Source organism: Mus pahari, chromosome 1, assembly GCF_900095145.1.
Source record: "Mus pahari chromosome 1, PAHARI_EIJ_v1.1, whole genome shotgun sequence".
NCBI classification, from domain to species: Eukaryota; Metazoa; Chordata; class Mammalia; order Rodentia; family Muridae; genus Mus; species Mus pahari.
In genome coordinates this window covers 164,150,309-164,168,036 of record NC_034590.1, presented here as the reverse complement: position 1 = coordinate 164,168,036, position 17,728 = coordinate 164,150,309, and the positions used below count along the sequence as shown (strand labels likewise).

At 51.3% G+C, this 17,728-nt stretch overlaps 1 protein-coding gene across 2 annotated transcripts in view; it reads left to right on the top strand.

Annotated features, from left to right (window-relative positions):
* Xpnpep1 (X-prolyl aminopeptidase 1) overlaps positions 1-17,728 on the top strand; it is a 50,535-nt gene that overhangs the window by 20,561 nt on the left and 12,246 nt on the right. For both annotated transcript variants that reach the window (XM_021211507.2, XM_021211530.2), the window contains 11 exons: positions 3,485-3,548; positions 4,649-4,753; positions 5,841-5,933; positions 6,227-6,370; positions 7,966-8,061; positions 10,166-10,247; positions 11,707-11,917; positions 13,261-13,350; positions 14,328-14,378; positions 15,510-15,568; positions 15,682-15,759. In XM_021211507.2, the coding sequence (XP_021067166.1) occupies positions 3,485-3,548; positions 4,649-4,753; positions 5,841-5,933; positions 6,227-6,370; positions 7,966-8,061; positions 10,166-10,247; positions 11,707-11,917; positions 13,261-13,350; positions 14,328-14,378; positions 15,510-15,568; positions 15,682-15,759 (1,073 nt within the window). The remainder of the gene's footprint in view (positions 1-3,484; positions 3,549-4,648; positions 4,754-5,840; positions 5,934-6,226; positions 6,371-7,965; positions 8,062-10,165; positions 10,248-11,706; positions 11,918-13,260; positions 13,351-14,327; positions 14,379-15,509; positions 15,569-15,681; positions 15,760-17,728) is intronic.

Sequence of the window (17,728 nt, the reverse complement as noted above, 5' to 3'; positions counted from 1 at the left end):
TCATCTCTCCGTGGTGGCCCAGGTTAAACCTCTGAGTATGGCCTGATGGCTTTAAAGGCAGATCTAAACAACCTTGAAGCTAGAGCGAGCTTTGTGCTGCATATCTGGCATACCTATGTGGCTGTAGCTCATGTTTCTCAGGATGCCTGTCCCCCGTGGCTGACCAGATTGCCTTCTCTGAGAGGCCTGATTAGGTTCCCCGAGTCTGGCTCACTGCCTAATCCGAGGAGCAAGTACCGCTCCTGTCTAGTGCTGAGCACCAGCTCATACCCAGTCCTGAAGTGTGGGCATCGTCTTCTCCCTATCTCACAGGAGAGCAGGGGAGCCCAGCCAGTCAGACGAGTGCCGGACCTGGTAATAGGCTTGGGTTATAAATTGTGTTATTATTGAAGGTTGTGGACTCTGGGTCATACTTTATCCAGAGTACGACAGGGCCTGATCAGGTGGTAACTTGGGGACTGGGCCAGGATTGGCATTTGATCTTAAACATGACAGACCGATGAGAGTTTGAAGGAGAGCGGTAATGAGACGTGTTACTATTAGGGATGTATGTGTGTTTGAAACGCCCCCGTCAGTGTGTGTGAAGTGAGAATTCAGGACTGTGGGCAGGTGGAAATGATGAGGCTCGGCCCGAATCCTTTTATGAGAAATGCAGAGAGTGGGGAATTTTGGAGGAAAAGCCAGCAGCTGTGTCTGCTTCTTAGTGATTCTCCTTAGCCTGCTCTGGGAAGAATGTCCCTGGGCCTTGCCAGCTTCATGACTGGGGAGAGCACAGGCCAGGACTCAGTCAGTGCTCGTCAGTGTGAAGGTAATGATGCGGCCAGCCCCGAGAGCCATGTCTTTCTGGCTTGTTGACCACTTAGGTCATGTCTGGTTCTTGCCCCAGGCTTTGTCTGGGTCCCAGGCTAGACATGATCATCTGCTGGAGAAATCTGTCCCCTGCCTTTGTGGTCGGGACTGGACGAACCCTGTGGTCTCCTGTCCCTCCCTTAACCCCTCAGCTTCCTGGAGAGTAATGGGGCCACATTGGAGACCTGCCCGATCCAGAGTCATTAGCACTGTCTTGTCAGCATATCCTTGTTCTGTCACAGGTGGGAGGGCCACCCCAGGGAGCCGTTGTCAGAGAGCATCCCTGCTGAGAGGATGCGTCTTCTGTCGCCTTTGTTGTCCTGGTTCCTTAGGACGATGGGGTTATGGATCCCTTCTGTGTACACACATTTTCTCCAGGCTTCTGCTGAAGTTAGCTGTCATCTTATTTGCCCTTCCCAGCAGGCCTAGGGAACAGGTGTGGCTTCTCCTCAGCTCCTCTTTCTCCTTATCCTTGTTTTACTTTGAGAGGGCGATGGTTATGGTGGTGGTGGTGGTGCTGGTGCTGGTGCCGCAGCCGCTGCTGCCCCCGCTGTCTTTGGACTTGTCTAGGTGGGCCTTGAACTTAAGACCTTTTTGCCTCGACCTCCTGAGTAGCGGATAGAGACCAGTGCCGCTAGGCCTGGTGTTTCTCTCTTTTAAAAGTTGTCACTGGGTTAACAAATGAGGCTTTTGGGGACCATCTTCCCCTGTGTCTGTAGGTCTAGTGACTTGTCTTCATGTGGTAGGTACTCCGTGTGCTCTTCTGGGTTTGGTGGTGGGAGTAACACACTTCAGAGCCGAGGGACTGGGCTGAGCGAACGCTGGGCCGTGCTGCAAGGCCACAGAGCTGGACCTAGGCTGGGGGCCAGGTGTGGTTGACCTGCGCCAACCTCCTCTTACTTCACGGCTCCCAGAAGGTCCCTTGAGCATCTCCCTGAGGGTCCCTGAGGGTGGTGGCAGCAGCCCCAGTGAGGGACGCAGATCTCTGTCACAGCAGGAGAGGCACACGGGTACTTTATTTTCCAAATGCACTGACTGTCTCTACATGCCCTGGGCTTGGCCCGTGCCCTGTGCTCTACGTAAGTTCCTTCCCCCCCTCTAGGGTCCGGCCACATAGCACTGGCTGTTTCTTGACTCCTGATTTTCTGGCCTCAGCCTCTTTTTGCTGACATTGCAAGGGTGTTCTACCATGCTTAATATTGTTTACCTTGCTGAGTCCTTTGGCCTGGGTAAAGCCTGATTGATGGCAGTGGTAGTGCAGGGAGACTCAGTTCTGGATACAAGGGGAGCTGGCCTTGGATCCTGGTCCACTATCAGCCTGACAGTGGGCAAGTTACTTACTAAGTTTCCTTTTTGAACCTTAGTTTATTAATTGGTTTGCTGCAAAACAAATATGTGAGAAAAGCTACTTACAGAAGGAAGGGTTTGAGGGTGCACTCGGCCATGGTAGGAAAGGCTCCCCACAGGAGCAGGAGGCGGCTGCTCATGTTGTCTCTCTAGATGGGAGGCAGAGAGAGATGGATGCTGGTACCCAGAACATTTTCTCCTTTCTGTCCAGTCTGGGACTCCAGCCTATGGCGTGGCACTGCTCCCAGTTAGAGTGGGGCTTCCTACCTCAGTTAACCTAATCTGGAGAATCCCTTAGGGTGGGCCATTCTTCCTTAATTATTCTGCTCTTAATAATCCATCGCAGACCTGCCCAGAAGTTTGTCTCCTAGGTGATCAAGGGGACAGTATTAACCATCACACTCAGCTTCCTTACTGGCTTTTGATCTTATCCTGGGGTCCTTGGGATGACAGATGCCATGAGCTAGAAGTCAGCCTGGCATAGGCTTCAGGGTTGTGGATCTGGGGCTGATAGCTCAGGTCCATATCCCACCTCTGCTGTTTACTGTGTACAAAGTTAATGGGTGCCGCTTCTCTGCTGCCCCACGGTGGATTCTTATGTCCCCCAGCCCCTCCACCTCCCACAATGAGAACTTCTCTCCCACATAGAGGCAGGGGGGGTCTGAGTGGGGAGGGCCTGGTTTTGAGGGAACCCTCTGGTTTGGAGGAAGTGCTTCTTCCTGTCGCCTGACGGGAAGGGATGGGGCTGTGTGGGAGACTGACAGCACCATGGAGGGGACACACAGGACGTTCAGGAAGAAGCCAGTGTCTAAAGAGTCTGAAGTGAAGACAAATGCAGCTCCACTCTTGAGAAAAGTAACAGATGCCCACATGTCAGCGGCAAGGGAGGGAGAGAGCGAGCCGTGTGACTGAGACCTTATGGGGGAAGCAGTTCTGAGCGTTTCTCTACAGATGCTTTATTCTCCAGATGGGGCTGTGCAGCTAACGGGCATTAACGTGTACCCTTTATTCAGAGTCTTTCACACTGAGTGCTAACTTTTTGTTGTTCTTTGAGGCAGGATGTTGCTGTGTAGCCTAGGCTGGCATCAAACTTGAGATTGTTTGGCCTCAGTGCTGGGGTTACAGGTGTGTGCCACCATGCCTGGCTTTTTTTTTTTTTTTTTTTTGTTTGGTTTGCTTTTCTTCCTCTCCCTTTGGCCCCATGAGTGAAGGTGCCAAGACCCTTCCAACTGTTGTAACGCCCATAAGCTGTAGCACGGGGCGCGAACGGCTCTTGTCTCTTTTCCAGAGTGAGTACATTGCACCCTGTGACTGTCGGAGGGCGTTTGTCTCTGGATTCGATGGCTCTGCAGGTGAGTCACTAAATTTTCTGCTCTTACTTTGTCTTTGTTTTGGTTCCGCTCCGGAGGTACACTCAATTGTGTTCCAGCCTGTGCCACAGAATCAAAAATAAAATACAAAGTGGACATCCCCCACCTGAGCCTGTGCAGTGGTGTGGGTTGTTATTTTATCCGCTCATCAACACCACCTTTTAGTGACCCTCCGTCCTTTTCTGTGTTTTTGCTGTTCCAGGCAAACCAAAACAACCTTCTATTACAAAGAACAGTCTTGCGCTTTGTACTGCTTATGATAAACACACAGAAAGTAGTATTAATTAAATGGAACATGGCTGCCTAGCTAGTGTCCCGGATCATGAAATAAGGGACCTTAATGGCTTCTGAGTTCTCCCACCCACTGTAGCTTCCTGGTCCTGTAGCGGTCTCTGTGACCTTTTGATACTTGGTTTTAACAGCGTTAGGTAACAATGGCTGATGTTGAGGTCCTTTGGTGTTATGCCCTAACTTTTCCAAAACTGTCACTCCCTTGACTTTTCAGGTGGTTTCCCCTTTGGGCTCCCATCCCTTGAGCAGACTCGGTGAGGTCAGAGCCCCTCTCTTCTTGTGGTTCACCTCTGCTTCCTTTGGCTTAAGTGCTTGTGTTGGTTGGCACCTTTCGGTTGGTTTTGGCCATCACCTCTGCTGAAAGCCTTGAGGTCTGCCAGGCCTGTGGGAGCCAAGGGCAAACAGAGGTGGGAGCCTGGTCTCTGAGCTGGTGCCTGCTGAGTTACTGTGGACGCTGATGGCCCAGGTTGCCTGCTTCTGGGGGAGGTGGAGCAGCTCTTTGTGGGTGTCTGTTGGAGCACGAGAACCTTTCCCACCTTGTCTTGTGGCTTATGAGATTTGGCCACAAGGTCGTCTGCTCCATCCTTCTTAACTCTGGCTGCAGAGACCAGCATCCTGGTCACCTTCTGACAGCGTCTGCCCCGAGCTGCCCTGAGATCAGTCTCTCACCCGGGCGTTTCCTTAGAGTCTAGGACTCCCGTGCGTGCGCCTCACCGCCCTGGCCTGCCTACTGTTTTCATACAGACTCAGTGGTGGTCAGAACCCTTCTCTCTTCTTGCTGCTTTGCCTAGGCACAGCCATCATCACGGAGGAGCATGCGGCCATGTGGACTGACGGGCGCTACTTCCTCCAGGCTGCCAAGCAGATGGACAACAACTGGACTCTCATGAAGATGGGTGGGTAGAAGATGGGTAGCCAGAAGGGGCCAGCCCACCTGGCAGAACTTGCCTGGTCTGGGCAGGGCCGGAGGGATGCTTCAGGGACCCGGGATCTTAGTGCTTTTCCTGACATCTTGGATCCCTTGAAAAGCCAAGGAAAACCAAAAAACACTGTGCCTTTGTGTACACACTATACACACCAGTGCACACTTGCTTTTAGAGGATCCAAGGTTCAAAAATCCCAGGTTCAATTTGCAGAGAGAAACCAACTTTGGGGTCCGCAGGCTGAAGCTGTCGGGTCCCGTAGCACTATAGGGTCAGAGCAGTGATGTGTATTCCGTCTCCTAGTGAAGTGGGAGTATGTCAGGTCCATGGTGTGGGGTGTCTCCCTGTCCCCTCTCAGTGTTGCTCCCGTGTCCTGTCTCCCATTGCTCAGGTGTGCCAGTGTAAGGAGGTTCTGCAGGGCTTATCACTGCCAGTGAGTGACACATCCCTAGGGTTTTGCCAAAGATCTGTCTGCTGGGAAGTCATGTGACTTCATCCTACAGCAGTTACACTAGGACTTCCAAGGAAAACTTTGTTAATAAAGTGGCTTATTTGGTGGTTTGTTTAAAAAAAAAAAAAACGGGGAAGAGTCAAATAGCAAAATCAAGTTTCGAGCCAGCCTGTAGTAAGGACTGGGTCCTGAGCTTTATAAACCGTCAGCTTCCTGTCTGTCAGAAGTTAGCAGAGAAAACCCTCAGAGTGCACGGCCTTTAACTCTGAACAGGCGTGCATGGTGCCAGGATGTTAATGGTTTAGCAGAAATCTCATTGGTTTAAAAAACTTTGTCCAAAAAATACTGGCCGGATTAAAGAAAAACTGACCTCTAGAAACTATTCTAGCTCTTTTGGAGGTCGTGTAATATTTATCGTCATCTTGTGGAAGTAAGAGGCTGTCCGTTGTGGTCGGGAGCCCCAGGGTTGCGGTAGGCTCCTGTGTATACCACTTGGAATCCCCAGAAAGACTTAGGCCCCGTCCTCCAGTCAGAGGCTGGCTGTGGGCAGGGGCTTTGCTCTGTGCTCTTGGCCTTGCGTGGGAAGCACTTAGCTGTCTGTCCTCCTAGGTCTGAAGGACACACCAACGCAGGAGGACTGGCTGGTGAGTGTGCTTCCAGAAGGGTCCAGGGTTGGTGTGGACCCCCTCATCATTCCCACAGGTGAGTGACTTGGTCCTTTTCAGCCTTCTGGACACCTCTGTGTATCCTCCCTGTTTGCTACTGGGATCTGGGGCCACTGGGACTCAATGTAACTTGATGTCACAATCGAGGGTCAGCTAAGCGAGGGTCAGCTAAGTAAGATGTTTCTGGAACAGGCGGGGAAGGCCATGGTGTTCTTCACTCTGCACGCCGGCACTGAGGAATACCTTCCAGAAGAGCCTGGCCTGAGCCCTGCTATTTGCCTTATGTGAGATGAGTGTTCATTTTTGTGGCCGGCCATGTGTTTTATTCAGATTACTGGAAGAAGATGGCCAAGGTACTGCGAAGTGCTGGTCACCACCTTGTGCCTGTGAAGGAGAACCTTGTGGATAAGATCTGGACAGACCGGCCCGAGCGTCCTTGCAAGCCCCTGCTCACACTGGGCCTGGATTATACAGGTCAGAGCCGTGGCTGTGACCCTGAGACCCCGCCCCGCCAACCCATCTTGCTGGTCATAGTAAAGACCTTGTTATGGAGTTGGTAGATCCCATTGTATGCAACCGTGTCTCCAGCACAGGTCTCTGGCATTCCCACAGGACTGTGCCTCACCTGGCGTAGAGGGCCAATTGACTAGACAGGGCTTTAGTGCCTTCTGCCTTTTCTGCCTGCTTGCCGCTTCCTTTGGCTTGGTCTGTGGTGGCAGAGCTCCGCTGGTGGGAAGACCGAAGCTTCTCCCTGGTTGGAGCTGCCACTCTTCTGGGTCCGGCACTGGGTGTGGCACCTCCTGGCCCGGTTCCCTCTTCCTCTCTTGTGGCACTTGTAGGGCCGCCCTCCAGGCCTTACTGTTTGCACCTCACGGTGTAGAAGTTTCCATGTGGCCGTCTCCTGACCCGGGAGAGTGTGCGAGCTGCATGGACTGCCAAGCTTTTGTGGGAGAAGAAAGTGTAGATCAGTAGAGACAGTGGAGGGTGGAGGGAGACTGGAGGTGGTGCTTCGGGGAGGGTCTTGCTGTAGGAACAGGGAGGTGGATGGATGGGGGACGGCTGGAATGTAGGCAGATTGCCAGAGGGGTCCTGGGAAGAAAGCATCACAGACACTGGGCCAAGATCAGCTTCAAAGCAGTCTGTGGTTGTGGGCAGCCCCTGGCTTGTTTTCCTGTGTGACACCCTCACTGGAGGGTGTGGTTTATTGGGGAGAATGGGTACAGTGAGTGGCCCGGGGTCAGCGTGGTTGAAATTGTTTTGAACTGAGATAGAGCCTCTGACCTGTTGCCGTAGGAGAAGAGATCTCCGCTGCTGCCGCCGCCGCCAACATTTCTGTCTTGCTAACGGTTGCATGCCTTGAGTGTCAGGACACTGCTAGGTGCTAGGTCCACCACATAGGGGTGCCTGCCTTGTTCATAGGTAGTAGCTAGTGAGACGCTAAGTTACAGATGCTCCTGTGGTGAGGTGACTTCCTCGGGTGCCACATTGCATTCTGGGGAGCAGCAGGGAAGCCTTGGCTGTCCCTGACAGGGCAAGTGTCATTTGGAAGTAATATTCACAGTGAGTCAGGCTGCAGCAGGGTCTTAGCCCCAAGTCTTTTGGCCCAGGAAATGTCAAGTGAGTTTCACAGGTGAAGTCCCCTGATGGAGAGCGTAGCCACATAGCCCAGTCACACCAGCCTATGTAGAGTAGTGCACTTAATCGCTAATCTAACTGCATGTGCAGTCCCATGGATTAAGTCCCGAGGAGACCCAGGGTATGTCCAGAGCCATAACTGCCCTGAGCAGTAAGACCCCTGATAGATACCTGTGCTGGGCAAGTCTAGATGCTTCGTAGGCATTTGAGGGATAAACATGTTCCTGGTGAGGCAGTCAGGGCTCATGGCAGTCAGGTGACTTGGAAGAGTTGTTCTTCTTCTGTAGGGATGGACTCTCCTCTGCCTGCCCACGCAGGCTGCATGCTTGCCGTAGGAATTGGTACTGTGTAAGAGTGCTTGGCATAAGCCTTTTCACATGGCTTCTGGCTTCACGGGATCACAGAGGAGTCAGAAGCGCGTTTGTTCCTTGCAGGCATCTCCTGGAAGGAGAAGGTTGCAGACCTCCGGTTGAAAATGGCAGAGAGGAGCATCGCATGGTTTGTGGTCACTGCCCTAGACGAGATTGCCTGTGAGTACTCCCGTTCCACGGCGGCGGCATTACCTGATCTCCTTGGGCCTCTGGGAATCTGTGTGTTCCTGCCATTCAGCTCTCTGAATAGTGAGGCAGTTTGTAACAGTGTCTTTACATCAGAGAGCAGATGCCAGCTAGCGCAGAGAAGGAAGCATTCCAGTTGGGCAGGGCATGATACACTTGCCAGAGCAGCACACAGCCAAGGGCTCCTGGCAAATCCTGGTAAATGCCTGCCTCTGGCCTCACAGTCTGAAGGACTGTGACTTCTCTGAGGAAGAATATTTCTCCTAAACACGTTCTGTGTTGCTCTCTCTTTATACTTACATAGTTTCTAAGATCTTCATAGAGAGAATATTCTAGTAAAGTTTTTACCTCAGAAAACTTAAGAACTGAGCAGTCTTCTCTAGGCCCTTTCCCTTAATCTTCTGACTTTCCACCACCCTTGCCCCGTGCAGTTGTTCAAGAATCTGTCATCTTCCAGTGTCCGAGGAGCCTGACTGAAGTGCCCCTCCCTCCTGTCCTGCTCTGACTGGATGTGATTCAGGGAAGCCTGGAAGAGGCTTTTGTGTTTCATTCCCCCACTGGAGGAAGAAAGCCCACCCCGGGATGTCCTGCCTCTTCCATTCCACAGACTTTGTCAGATGTCTGTGATTGTTGTCTCTAATTAACCCTGCGTCAGAGGGAAAAACACACAAAAGTGCTTTCTCCCCTTGAATATAAGACAAATATGTTGCCGTTTAGGAAAAACTGCGAAGGGCAGAGGAGGTAGAAGGAAAGCAAGAACACTCGCGGTCCTGCTCCCTAGTGACGGCCACTGTTAACATTTCCATGTGTCTGTCATTTCGCCTGGTGTTCTAAGTGTGTCAGCATGCTGGGAACAAACAGAAACGTAATTTAAGCATTGACAGTTCCATCAAATGGTTAAACTCCATGCTGCCTAATAGTTTCCATATGGAGGGCCTCTGGGCTATTTCCAGTTTCTCCGTAAGTTGTTCTGATTCTCTTATCAGGATCATGGCTCATACACTTCTTAGTCTCTGATGATTTTTTGTCTTCCTATTTCTGGCTGACTTTGCGAGTGTAAGGGTGAGCATGTGGCGGGACGTTTGATGCATCCATTCTGTCACACGTCAGCAGCCCTACATGTTTTCATCTCAGAAGGGGTAGTAAAGCTTGATGTGGGGCGTGTACACCTCTCACCCAGCACTGGGGAGGCAAAGGTAGTGAATCTGTGTTCGAGGCCAGCCTGGAGTATGTAGTAAGTTCCAGGCTCCCTAGGGCTATACAATGAGACCTTGTCTCCAAAAAATAAGAAACTAAAAAGGCGTCAGCATGAGATTAAGCCTTTCTACTTTTCTTTGAGAAGCCATTATTTTAACATAGAGGCAGCAGCCTTCTGTACTTGGTTTTTTTTTTTTTTTTGCTCTCTTATCTTTAAGAGCAAGCATTAGAGCTGGCAGCCAGAACCAGACCTCTACAGTCTGCTTGTCCATCAGGCTTCTCAAGTGTTCTGTGACCTCATCAGGCTCTGGGCCCTGGCTCGGGCCAGGTCCTCACCCACCCAGCCTAGTAACAGCCCCGTGTGGCTGGGCCACAGGCTCACGATTCACTACTTTTCTGGCTCCCATGAGAAGCTCTGTGTCCATGGAGCTCAGCGGGGGGTCTCTAGGTCGCCACCTCCACTTCAGTCTTTCTGTCCTAGGTCGTTTGTTTTGGAATGGAGAGAATGCTGTGTCCTCCTTATATTTGGGGCTGGGGTGGGGTGGTGGTGCCAGAGTTCGTATGCAGCAGCGCTGAGCTTGGCAGGTGCCCACAACTAGGTTAGCAGTTTCGGCTCTTAGGGCGACACTGGTTAGGGTGTTTTGATCTTGCTCCCTCCTTGGCTCATCATTAGCCACTAGGGAACAGTTCTGGCGCCCTCAGGTGGCAGGACCCAGCAACTGCAGCTCGTCATGGAGCCCTGTGTCAGACGTGGAATCCTTTGATAGGAGCTGAGTTCTAAGCAGAAACTCTTCCCTCCCCCCAAACCTACCTGTTAACCCTGACCTGGGAGCCAGGCGGCTGACAGAAACCATTTTTAAGAAAATGCTTTCCTTTCTAGGGCTGTTCAATCTCCGCGGGTCAGATGTGGAACACAATCCGGTGTTTTTCTCCTATGCGATCGTAGGACTAGAGACGATCATGTAAGTGTTCTCTCCCACCCAGGCTCCCCTTCCTGGTCCTCGCCCCACTGTTGCTATAGCTGCTTTCTCACCATGGAACCCCGCCTTCGTCCTTTTGTCCTTGCCTGCCCTGGCAGGTGTTTATTTTTATCCTGCCTTCTTCCCTCTGAACCTCTAAATGTCTTGAAATCTACAGAAGTATTTATAGTAACACGAGACTGAGAAATAAGTACACGAGACTATCAGAACATAGGTTCTTCATGAGGTTCCTGCTGTGTGATCTTGCCCAGGCCACACAGGATTCAGGTTTCCCAGAAGGCAGTGCAGAGGGAGCGGTATAGGCTCAGCTGTGTGGTTCTGGACCCCAGGCATCCTAAAGGTCAGCAGTGATGTGGGGAATCCTGGCCTATGCGCTGTTGACTCGCCGGTTATTACTTCAGAGCACTGCTTTCAGGCTTCCGTCATTGTCTTTCTATTGGATGGGATTCTCTTCTCTTGTGATAGAGCACTCTGACTAGAAGTAACCTAGGGGAGGAAAGGATGAACTTGACTTACACTTCCATTCCGTAGTCCATCGTTGAGGGGAACCAGGACAGGAACTCAAACAGGAGCTTGAAGCAGGCCCTTGCGTATCTGGCTTTCTTATACCTGCAGTGGGCACCTGCCTAGGGAATGGTGCCACCTGCCATGGGCTGGGCCCTCCTGTATCAGTTGAACCAAGATAATTTTCCAGAGATTTGTCCACTGGCTAATCTTTTTGGACAGTCCCTTAGCTCATTTGTACTTCTCAGATGGTGGTAGGTCGGCTGTGTCAAGTTGACAGTTAAAACTTAACTAGGGCAGGGACTAGTCTGCACACATCTTTAATTCCAGTTTAATTCCAGTTCTCAGGAGGCAGAGGTAGGCAGGTATCTGTGAGTTTGAGATCAACATGGTCTACATAGTTCCAGGACAGCTGGTGCTACAAAGTGAGACCCTGTCTCAAAAAACTACCTACCTACCAACCAACCAACCAACCAACCAACCACCAGCAGCAGCAGCAACAACAAAACCTTTCTTACTTCTTTTCAGATTTTTTTACTTAATGTGTAAAATTGTGGGTTTCTTCATAATACTCTTCCACGTACAATTTATCATTGTACTTTGCTGATATTTGGGCATCCCACGTATTGACTGTAAACTGTGTTGGGACTGGTGGTGGATGCTAGCATGAATGTCAGGGCCCTGGGTTATAGTTGAGAAGCTGAGCTCTCCTTTCCCTGAAGGATTCAGGCACGTAAGTGGGGGACCAGCCTGCTAGGAGTGGATATGTGCACAGGAAGGACTATCCGAGGTGTGTAAGGGAAGATGGCTAGAGAAAGAAAAAAGTGTAGTAAGCATCGTGGGGGTGGGGCGTGCCCTCCTTTGTCTTGAGAGTGGGGTGAGCCTCCAGTACTCATGTGCCTTCCTTCCCTGGGACCCACGGCTGGCCCCCCCGCAGGCTCTTCATTGACGGGGACCGCGTCGATGCGCCGGGCGTGAAGCAGCACCTGCTCCTTGACTTGGGCCTGGAGGCGGAATACAGAATCCAGGTGCTGCCTTACAAGTCCATCCTGAGCGAGCTCAAGACCCTGTGTGCTGACCTGTCCCCGAGGGAGAAAGTGTGGGTCAGTGACAAAGCCAGCTATGCTGTGAGCGAAGCCATCCCCAAGGTGAGTGGCCCTCAGCCTGCCCTGTCTGAACGGTGCTAGCACCTTTGTGGTTCTGATGTTGTAAAGAGCTGGAACAGAGACCTGGCCTTTGACCTGTGGGCTGCGGGAGAGCCCAGAGCTGGATCCTAGAGTGGGGCGAACGAGGGTCTTTAAATTCTTTAGGCCCATGTCTCCAGGGTGTGGTGTGAAAGATGGTCTTGGGTGGCACACAGTAACGCTTTAGGCTTATTTAAATGTATCTGTCGTGACAGCAGTTAGCGTGCTGAGGAAAGAAGCTCTAAGTAGAGTCTGGAAATGCTTTCAGATGAAGTACCTAACCAGTAAGGCTCCTGTAGGGACCGCACAGCCATGGCGAAGGCACATAGGAACCTGAGTTTTGGGGTACATGTCTCAGCACACGCCACAGGAACCTGAATTTTGGGATACACTTCTCAACACACCCCACAGGAACCTGAGTTTTGGGGTACACTTCTTAGCACACGCCTCATCTCTTTCCCTGGGTTTGAGATTTAGAGGTTGAGGCCCAGAGAGACTAGGGAGTGGAGGATTTGTCTTAGAATCACATGGTAGTGACAGCCTTGCCCTTCATGAGTCCTTGCTGGGCCAACACCTGTTAATCCACTTTAGTTAGAGTCTGTGGCAGGACCCGAGCCAAGACCCCTTCACTGGGCTTTTTCTGCTTTCGGGCCAGGCCCTAGGTTGATGAGTGGAGCTGCTTGTTAGCATCCCGGTGACGGTGACTCTGTCTCTGGTCTACTGCAGTCACGCAGAGCACTCTTGCTTTCCCTGAGGGGAGTTTTGGGGGGGAGGGGCAGAGAGGTGGAGAATGCGCACAATTTGAGGAGCTCTGAGCCACTGTCAGGTGTGCTGAACCCCTTCTAGGTCATACAGGGCTGGGCTCTGATTGATTCTGCACCAGGGAAGGGTCAGCCCTTCAGTCTGAGGGTGATCACGGGGAGAAGCGGGGAGAGAGCAGGAGTTCTTTTTTTGCAGGTCACCCCCCCTCCTCCCCATCCCTTTTTCAGAGGTAGAGTTGTTTTGGTTAGCTCGGAGAGAATAGTGAACTCCAGCCATCCTACAAGGCTTGGGACGCAGTCCTATGCAGAGACAGACGGGAAGCATCAAAGATCGCGGCTTAGAGGAGGATGTCTCACTTGATGGATTTAACTTGCTCTGGGTGAACTCAAGCTGTGCTGAACATGCTCTGAACATCAGCTGCCGTGACAGGACAGCAGGGGACAGGCGCTGCGTTCTGAGCAGAGGCCCCTCAGATGGGTGTCTCAGAGCGTGGGCTTTGCTGGTTGCTGAGCAGGCTGTTTCTCATCTTCTGTGCCTTGCCCCAGGATCACCGCTGCTGTATGCCTTACACACCCATCTGCATTGCCAAAGCCGTGAAGAACTCTGCTGAGTCGGACGGCATGAGGCGGGCTCATGTGAGTAGAGAGGCTGGGAGGTAGGGAGACTGGGTGGGGGGGGGGGGGGAGAGGGGGGGGGGGGGGGGGGTCAGAAGGATCCAGCGCTCCTCCTCTCCAGCCCTGGGCCCACGTCCTCTGGTCTTCCAGAGTCAGTGGGAGAATAAAATGATTATGTTGGGCATGTAGGCCTGAAATCCTAGCTACTTGTGAATCTAAGGCAGGAGGATTGTGAATTTGAGTATCAGCTATATAGTGGGACCTATTTCAAAAAAAGAAAAACAATAAAATTGAATGTACTAAAAGTGAAATACAAAGAAAGCAGGCTGAAGAGATGGCTCAGTGGTCAAGAGCACTGGCTGCTCTTTTGGTGGTCACAGGTTCAATTCCCAGCACATATGCCAACTCACAACTGTCTGTAATTCTAGTCCCAGGAGATCTGATGCTACTGTCTCACCTCTGTGGGCACTGGGCACATGATGCATAGCCACCCATGCAAGCAAAACACATAAATATTACATGCATGCACGCACACACCCTACGTGCCCCCCCCCCCCCAGGGTGGTGGGGCTGTGGTATAATGAGAAAGAATAAGAATCAGGCAGAAGGTGAGGCTAGCAAGATCTGAGGTTGACAGAGGCTGACCATAGTCTGCCATTCCTGGCCTGTGCAGGGTGGGACTTCACTGGTTAGAGGAGCTGTCTGCTCAGGTAGAGCTCCTCCTGAGTGAGCCTCAGCTGATGAATAGCTGGACAGCCTTCTCCTCGCCCAGTAATGGGAAGTGCTACAGAGGACTTCCAGGAACTCCACCACAACATGCAAGCTGGAGGGCTGCTGTGGGGAGTGCGGGGTGTGTGTGTGTGTGTGTGTGTGTGTGTGTGTGTGTGTGTGTGTGAGAGAGAGAGAGAGAGAGAGAGAGAGAGAGAGAGTGAGAGAGAGAGAGAGAGCCCACGGGACTGGGACCTGAATCTCATTACCTAACTCTGTGGTTTTCGCAGATTAAAGATGCCGTTGCCCTCTGCGAACTCTTCAACTGGCTGGAGCAAGAGGTTGGTTCTTATCTTCGTTGAACCCGTGGCTGTAAAAGACTGAGATATCAGCACTCCGTGGCACAGCTGTGGCCTTCCTGGGCTTCTGTGGCCTAAAGCTTTCATCTGATCTTAGTGTTTTCTGTCGCACTGTGTTCTATAAGTCTGTGCATACATATATTGATAAATTCTGTGAGGAAGAAGGAAGCACCACCACTATGGCTCTCTGTGTTAGAGAGTCATAAAGAAGGGGTAGGGAAGGTGACTCTCCCGAGTCACAGGGAGTGATGGGAGGAAGCTCGCCTGGTGCGAGTGGTTTGAACTTTAAACCATAAAACTTTTTATATTAAATTGACTCTTAGCCATTAATTTCCCACCCATCCATACCTGGAGTTGATAAGAGGTCAGTTTCTTTGCTCTGCTACTAAATAGACTAACTCTCCCTTTAAATAACGAAGAGCTGCCGGCCCTGGCAAGAGTGGGCTCTCCTCATGTCTTCTAGTGTGGCCACGGTTTCTCCATGTTCCAGCCGTTGGCCTTTGCAAGTCATTTTGTTTTCCTTGTGGTTACAGCTAGGTTTTTGTGGTTTGTTTATTTTACCCTTGTGTGAACATGTAGTGTGAGCACATTTACCCTTGTGTGAACACGTAGTGTGAGCGCTGGCCATGTGCTTCGCTGTCTGAAGAAAAGATCTAGGCGGTGGCTGCGCCGCATCCAGTGGCCAGATTGTGTTACTTATGTATTCTTCCTGTGTTTGATTGATCTTCTTTATTCTCCCTTTGTTACAGCCCTGGGTAGCTTTGCCTTTGTCCTAGCCTGTTTTATTCCTCCGGCACTACTTGCCTTTAGGAGGGGATCTTTTGAAATTCTAAACTTAGATGCAGAACATTTTGGCAGATTTGTGTATATTTGGTATATAGAAGAGTCCAGTGAAACATTAAGTGGCTAGAAACCCTTCCACTCCACACAGCTGTGTTGGGAGCCTGCCACAGTTCCCTCCCCGTTAGAGAGGAGACACGATGCATCCTGAAGAGTGGGCCTTCCGGGTGTGAGAACTGAGCCAAGTCAGCTGTCTAAAGAGCCTCTTTCACGGGTCTGAAACACGAGTGACTCTCTCTCTCCGATGATTGATGAGCACTTTTTTTCTTGAAGGTTCCCAAAGGTGGCGTAACCGAGATCTCTGCGGCTGACAAAGCCGAGGAATTTCGAAGGTAAGTGTCTGACGAGGAGGCCCGGGGACCTTGTGCTGACTCCGTGTGCGGGGAGGCCTTCATTCCCAGCCCAGGGCAGACCTTCCAGCGACTCTGCTCTGTCTGTGTTCCAGGCAACAGGCTGACTTTGTGGACCTGAGCTTCCCAACGATTTCCAGCACGGGACCCAATGGCGCCATCATTCACTACGCGTAAGGCATGCAGACGGAGCGGCACGGGCCTGGCCTCGCACCTGCCTCTGCACAGGAGCCTGAGCAGGGGAGACAGTTTCTCCAGAGGCTTCGTGTCCACAACTGTGTGTCTGTGGAGACTGGAGTGGGAGATAAGATCCCAGAGGCCTCGCCTCCTCTGAGTCCTCAAGTCTCCACCTTTTAGGATTCTCCTCTTCCTTGTTTGCTGCTATTAAATTTTTTGTGAGATAGAATCTCACTTTGTAGCTTAGACTGGTCCGGAACTTACTACATAGCTTAGGCTGGCATCAGCCTTGTGATGATCCCCCTGCCTCAGCCTGAGATTACAGGGATCAGCGACCACACCCGGCCACATTTCCTTCCTGAGGCGCAGAAGCTCGGCACCCTCGTGTCTTGACTAGCGTTCTGGGGTGCTTTCTCTCCTTGTAGCAGCAGGCCCCTTGATGTCCTGGTCTGCGCAGTGTAAGAGATGTGCTGCTAACTGATGTGCGTGGAGAGATGCTGGACGGCAGAGCCATCTCTCCCGGGCTTCTGGCTTGATGCCGGCACCCTAGTCTAGGGGGTTTTGTTGGTTTGTTTTTCTTTGCTCCTTACCACGTGATCTGTGAGAGTCCACAATCGCACAGAGCTGAGGCTCCCTGAACTCTTGAGTTGAGGGACATTGCTGCGCTCAGGGCCTGTGCCCTGCCGGTGGAGACGTAGGAAATGTAGTTAGGTCTGGCGTCAACTTCCCAGGCTCAGCACTTTGGCTCCGTGTAGGGCATCTGTGCTGTCTTCCATGTGCGGTAGAGCAAAGGGCGCTCGGCTGCAGTTGGTTGGATTTTTATCTTTTAAATAATTGTGTTTAGAACTGTTGGTCTTGGGTAAATTTCAGAGCTTGTGTGTGGGAGATAGTCACAGATGTGCCGACATCACTCACACTAATGCTCCAGTTCCAACACACAGATGCCAGAGTAATGCTCCTGTCGGAACACACGGATACCAAAGGTTTCACTCAGATGATGAATTTCATGGTGGATTTTTTTCATATGGTTAGAGCAGTAACAATTTCAAAACCCTTTGCTCCTCTTTCGGCGTATCTTCATTGCAGGCAGTTAGAAGTCTGCTTAGAGGCCTGGGCAGTATCTGACTGTCTTGTTATTGCTGGAGAGGGATTGGTACCCACATAGTGTGAACTTAGAATGCTGTCGTCCCTCTGGCCATTCCCCAGCACAGTGCTACTGTCTAGAATATAGGATGAGGAAGCCAGGTCCCTTCTCACAAAGAACCATCCAGTGGAAGTAGTGAAGTAGTCCCACACAGTCCTCCCCGCAGGGGGTGGGTCCCACACAGTCCTCCCCACAGGGGGGTGGGGTCTCTTAGCACAGAGATGTTTGAACAGGGTTCGGAGCCCTGAGATCATGGACCTTGGCTGTTTGCTTCCTGTCCCTGGAACCCAAACTTAGACCGGTTGCTTTTTCTGTCAGTGTGTGTGTGTGTGTGTGTGTGTGTGTGTGTGTGTGTGGTCTGTTTGTTGTCTGAGATAGGGCCTCACTGTGTAGCTTAGGCCTGTCCTAATGTGTAATCCTCCTCCTCAGCCTCCTTACTTTTTTGCTTTTAAAGTCGTCTCTCAAACACTGTTTCTGTTCTAGACACAAGCAGTTACTCCTTCTGTCCCCCTTTCTTGGTTGCAAAGTCTTTGAAAAGCGTAAGCTTAATGCTTATAATTTATTGGGTAATGTTTCTTTTTATAATTATTTCAGACTTAAATATGTTTTAGGACAAATGTACAGAGGCTGGATATAGTGGTACATGCCTGTAACCCCAGTATTTGGGGAGGCAGAGACAGTTGGATCTCTGAGTTTGAGGCTAGCCTGGTCTACAGAGCAAGTTCTAGGACAGCCAGGGCTGTATAGAGGAACCCTGTCTTGAAACACACATACACCCTCTCCCCCCCTAAAAAAAAGAAAGGAAGAAAGAGAAAAAATAG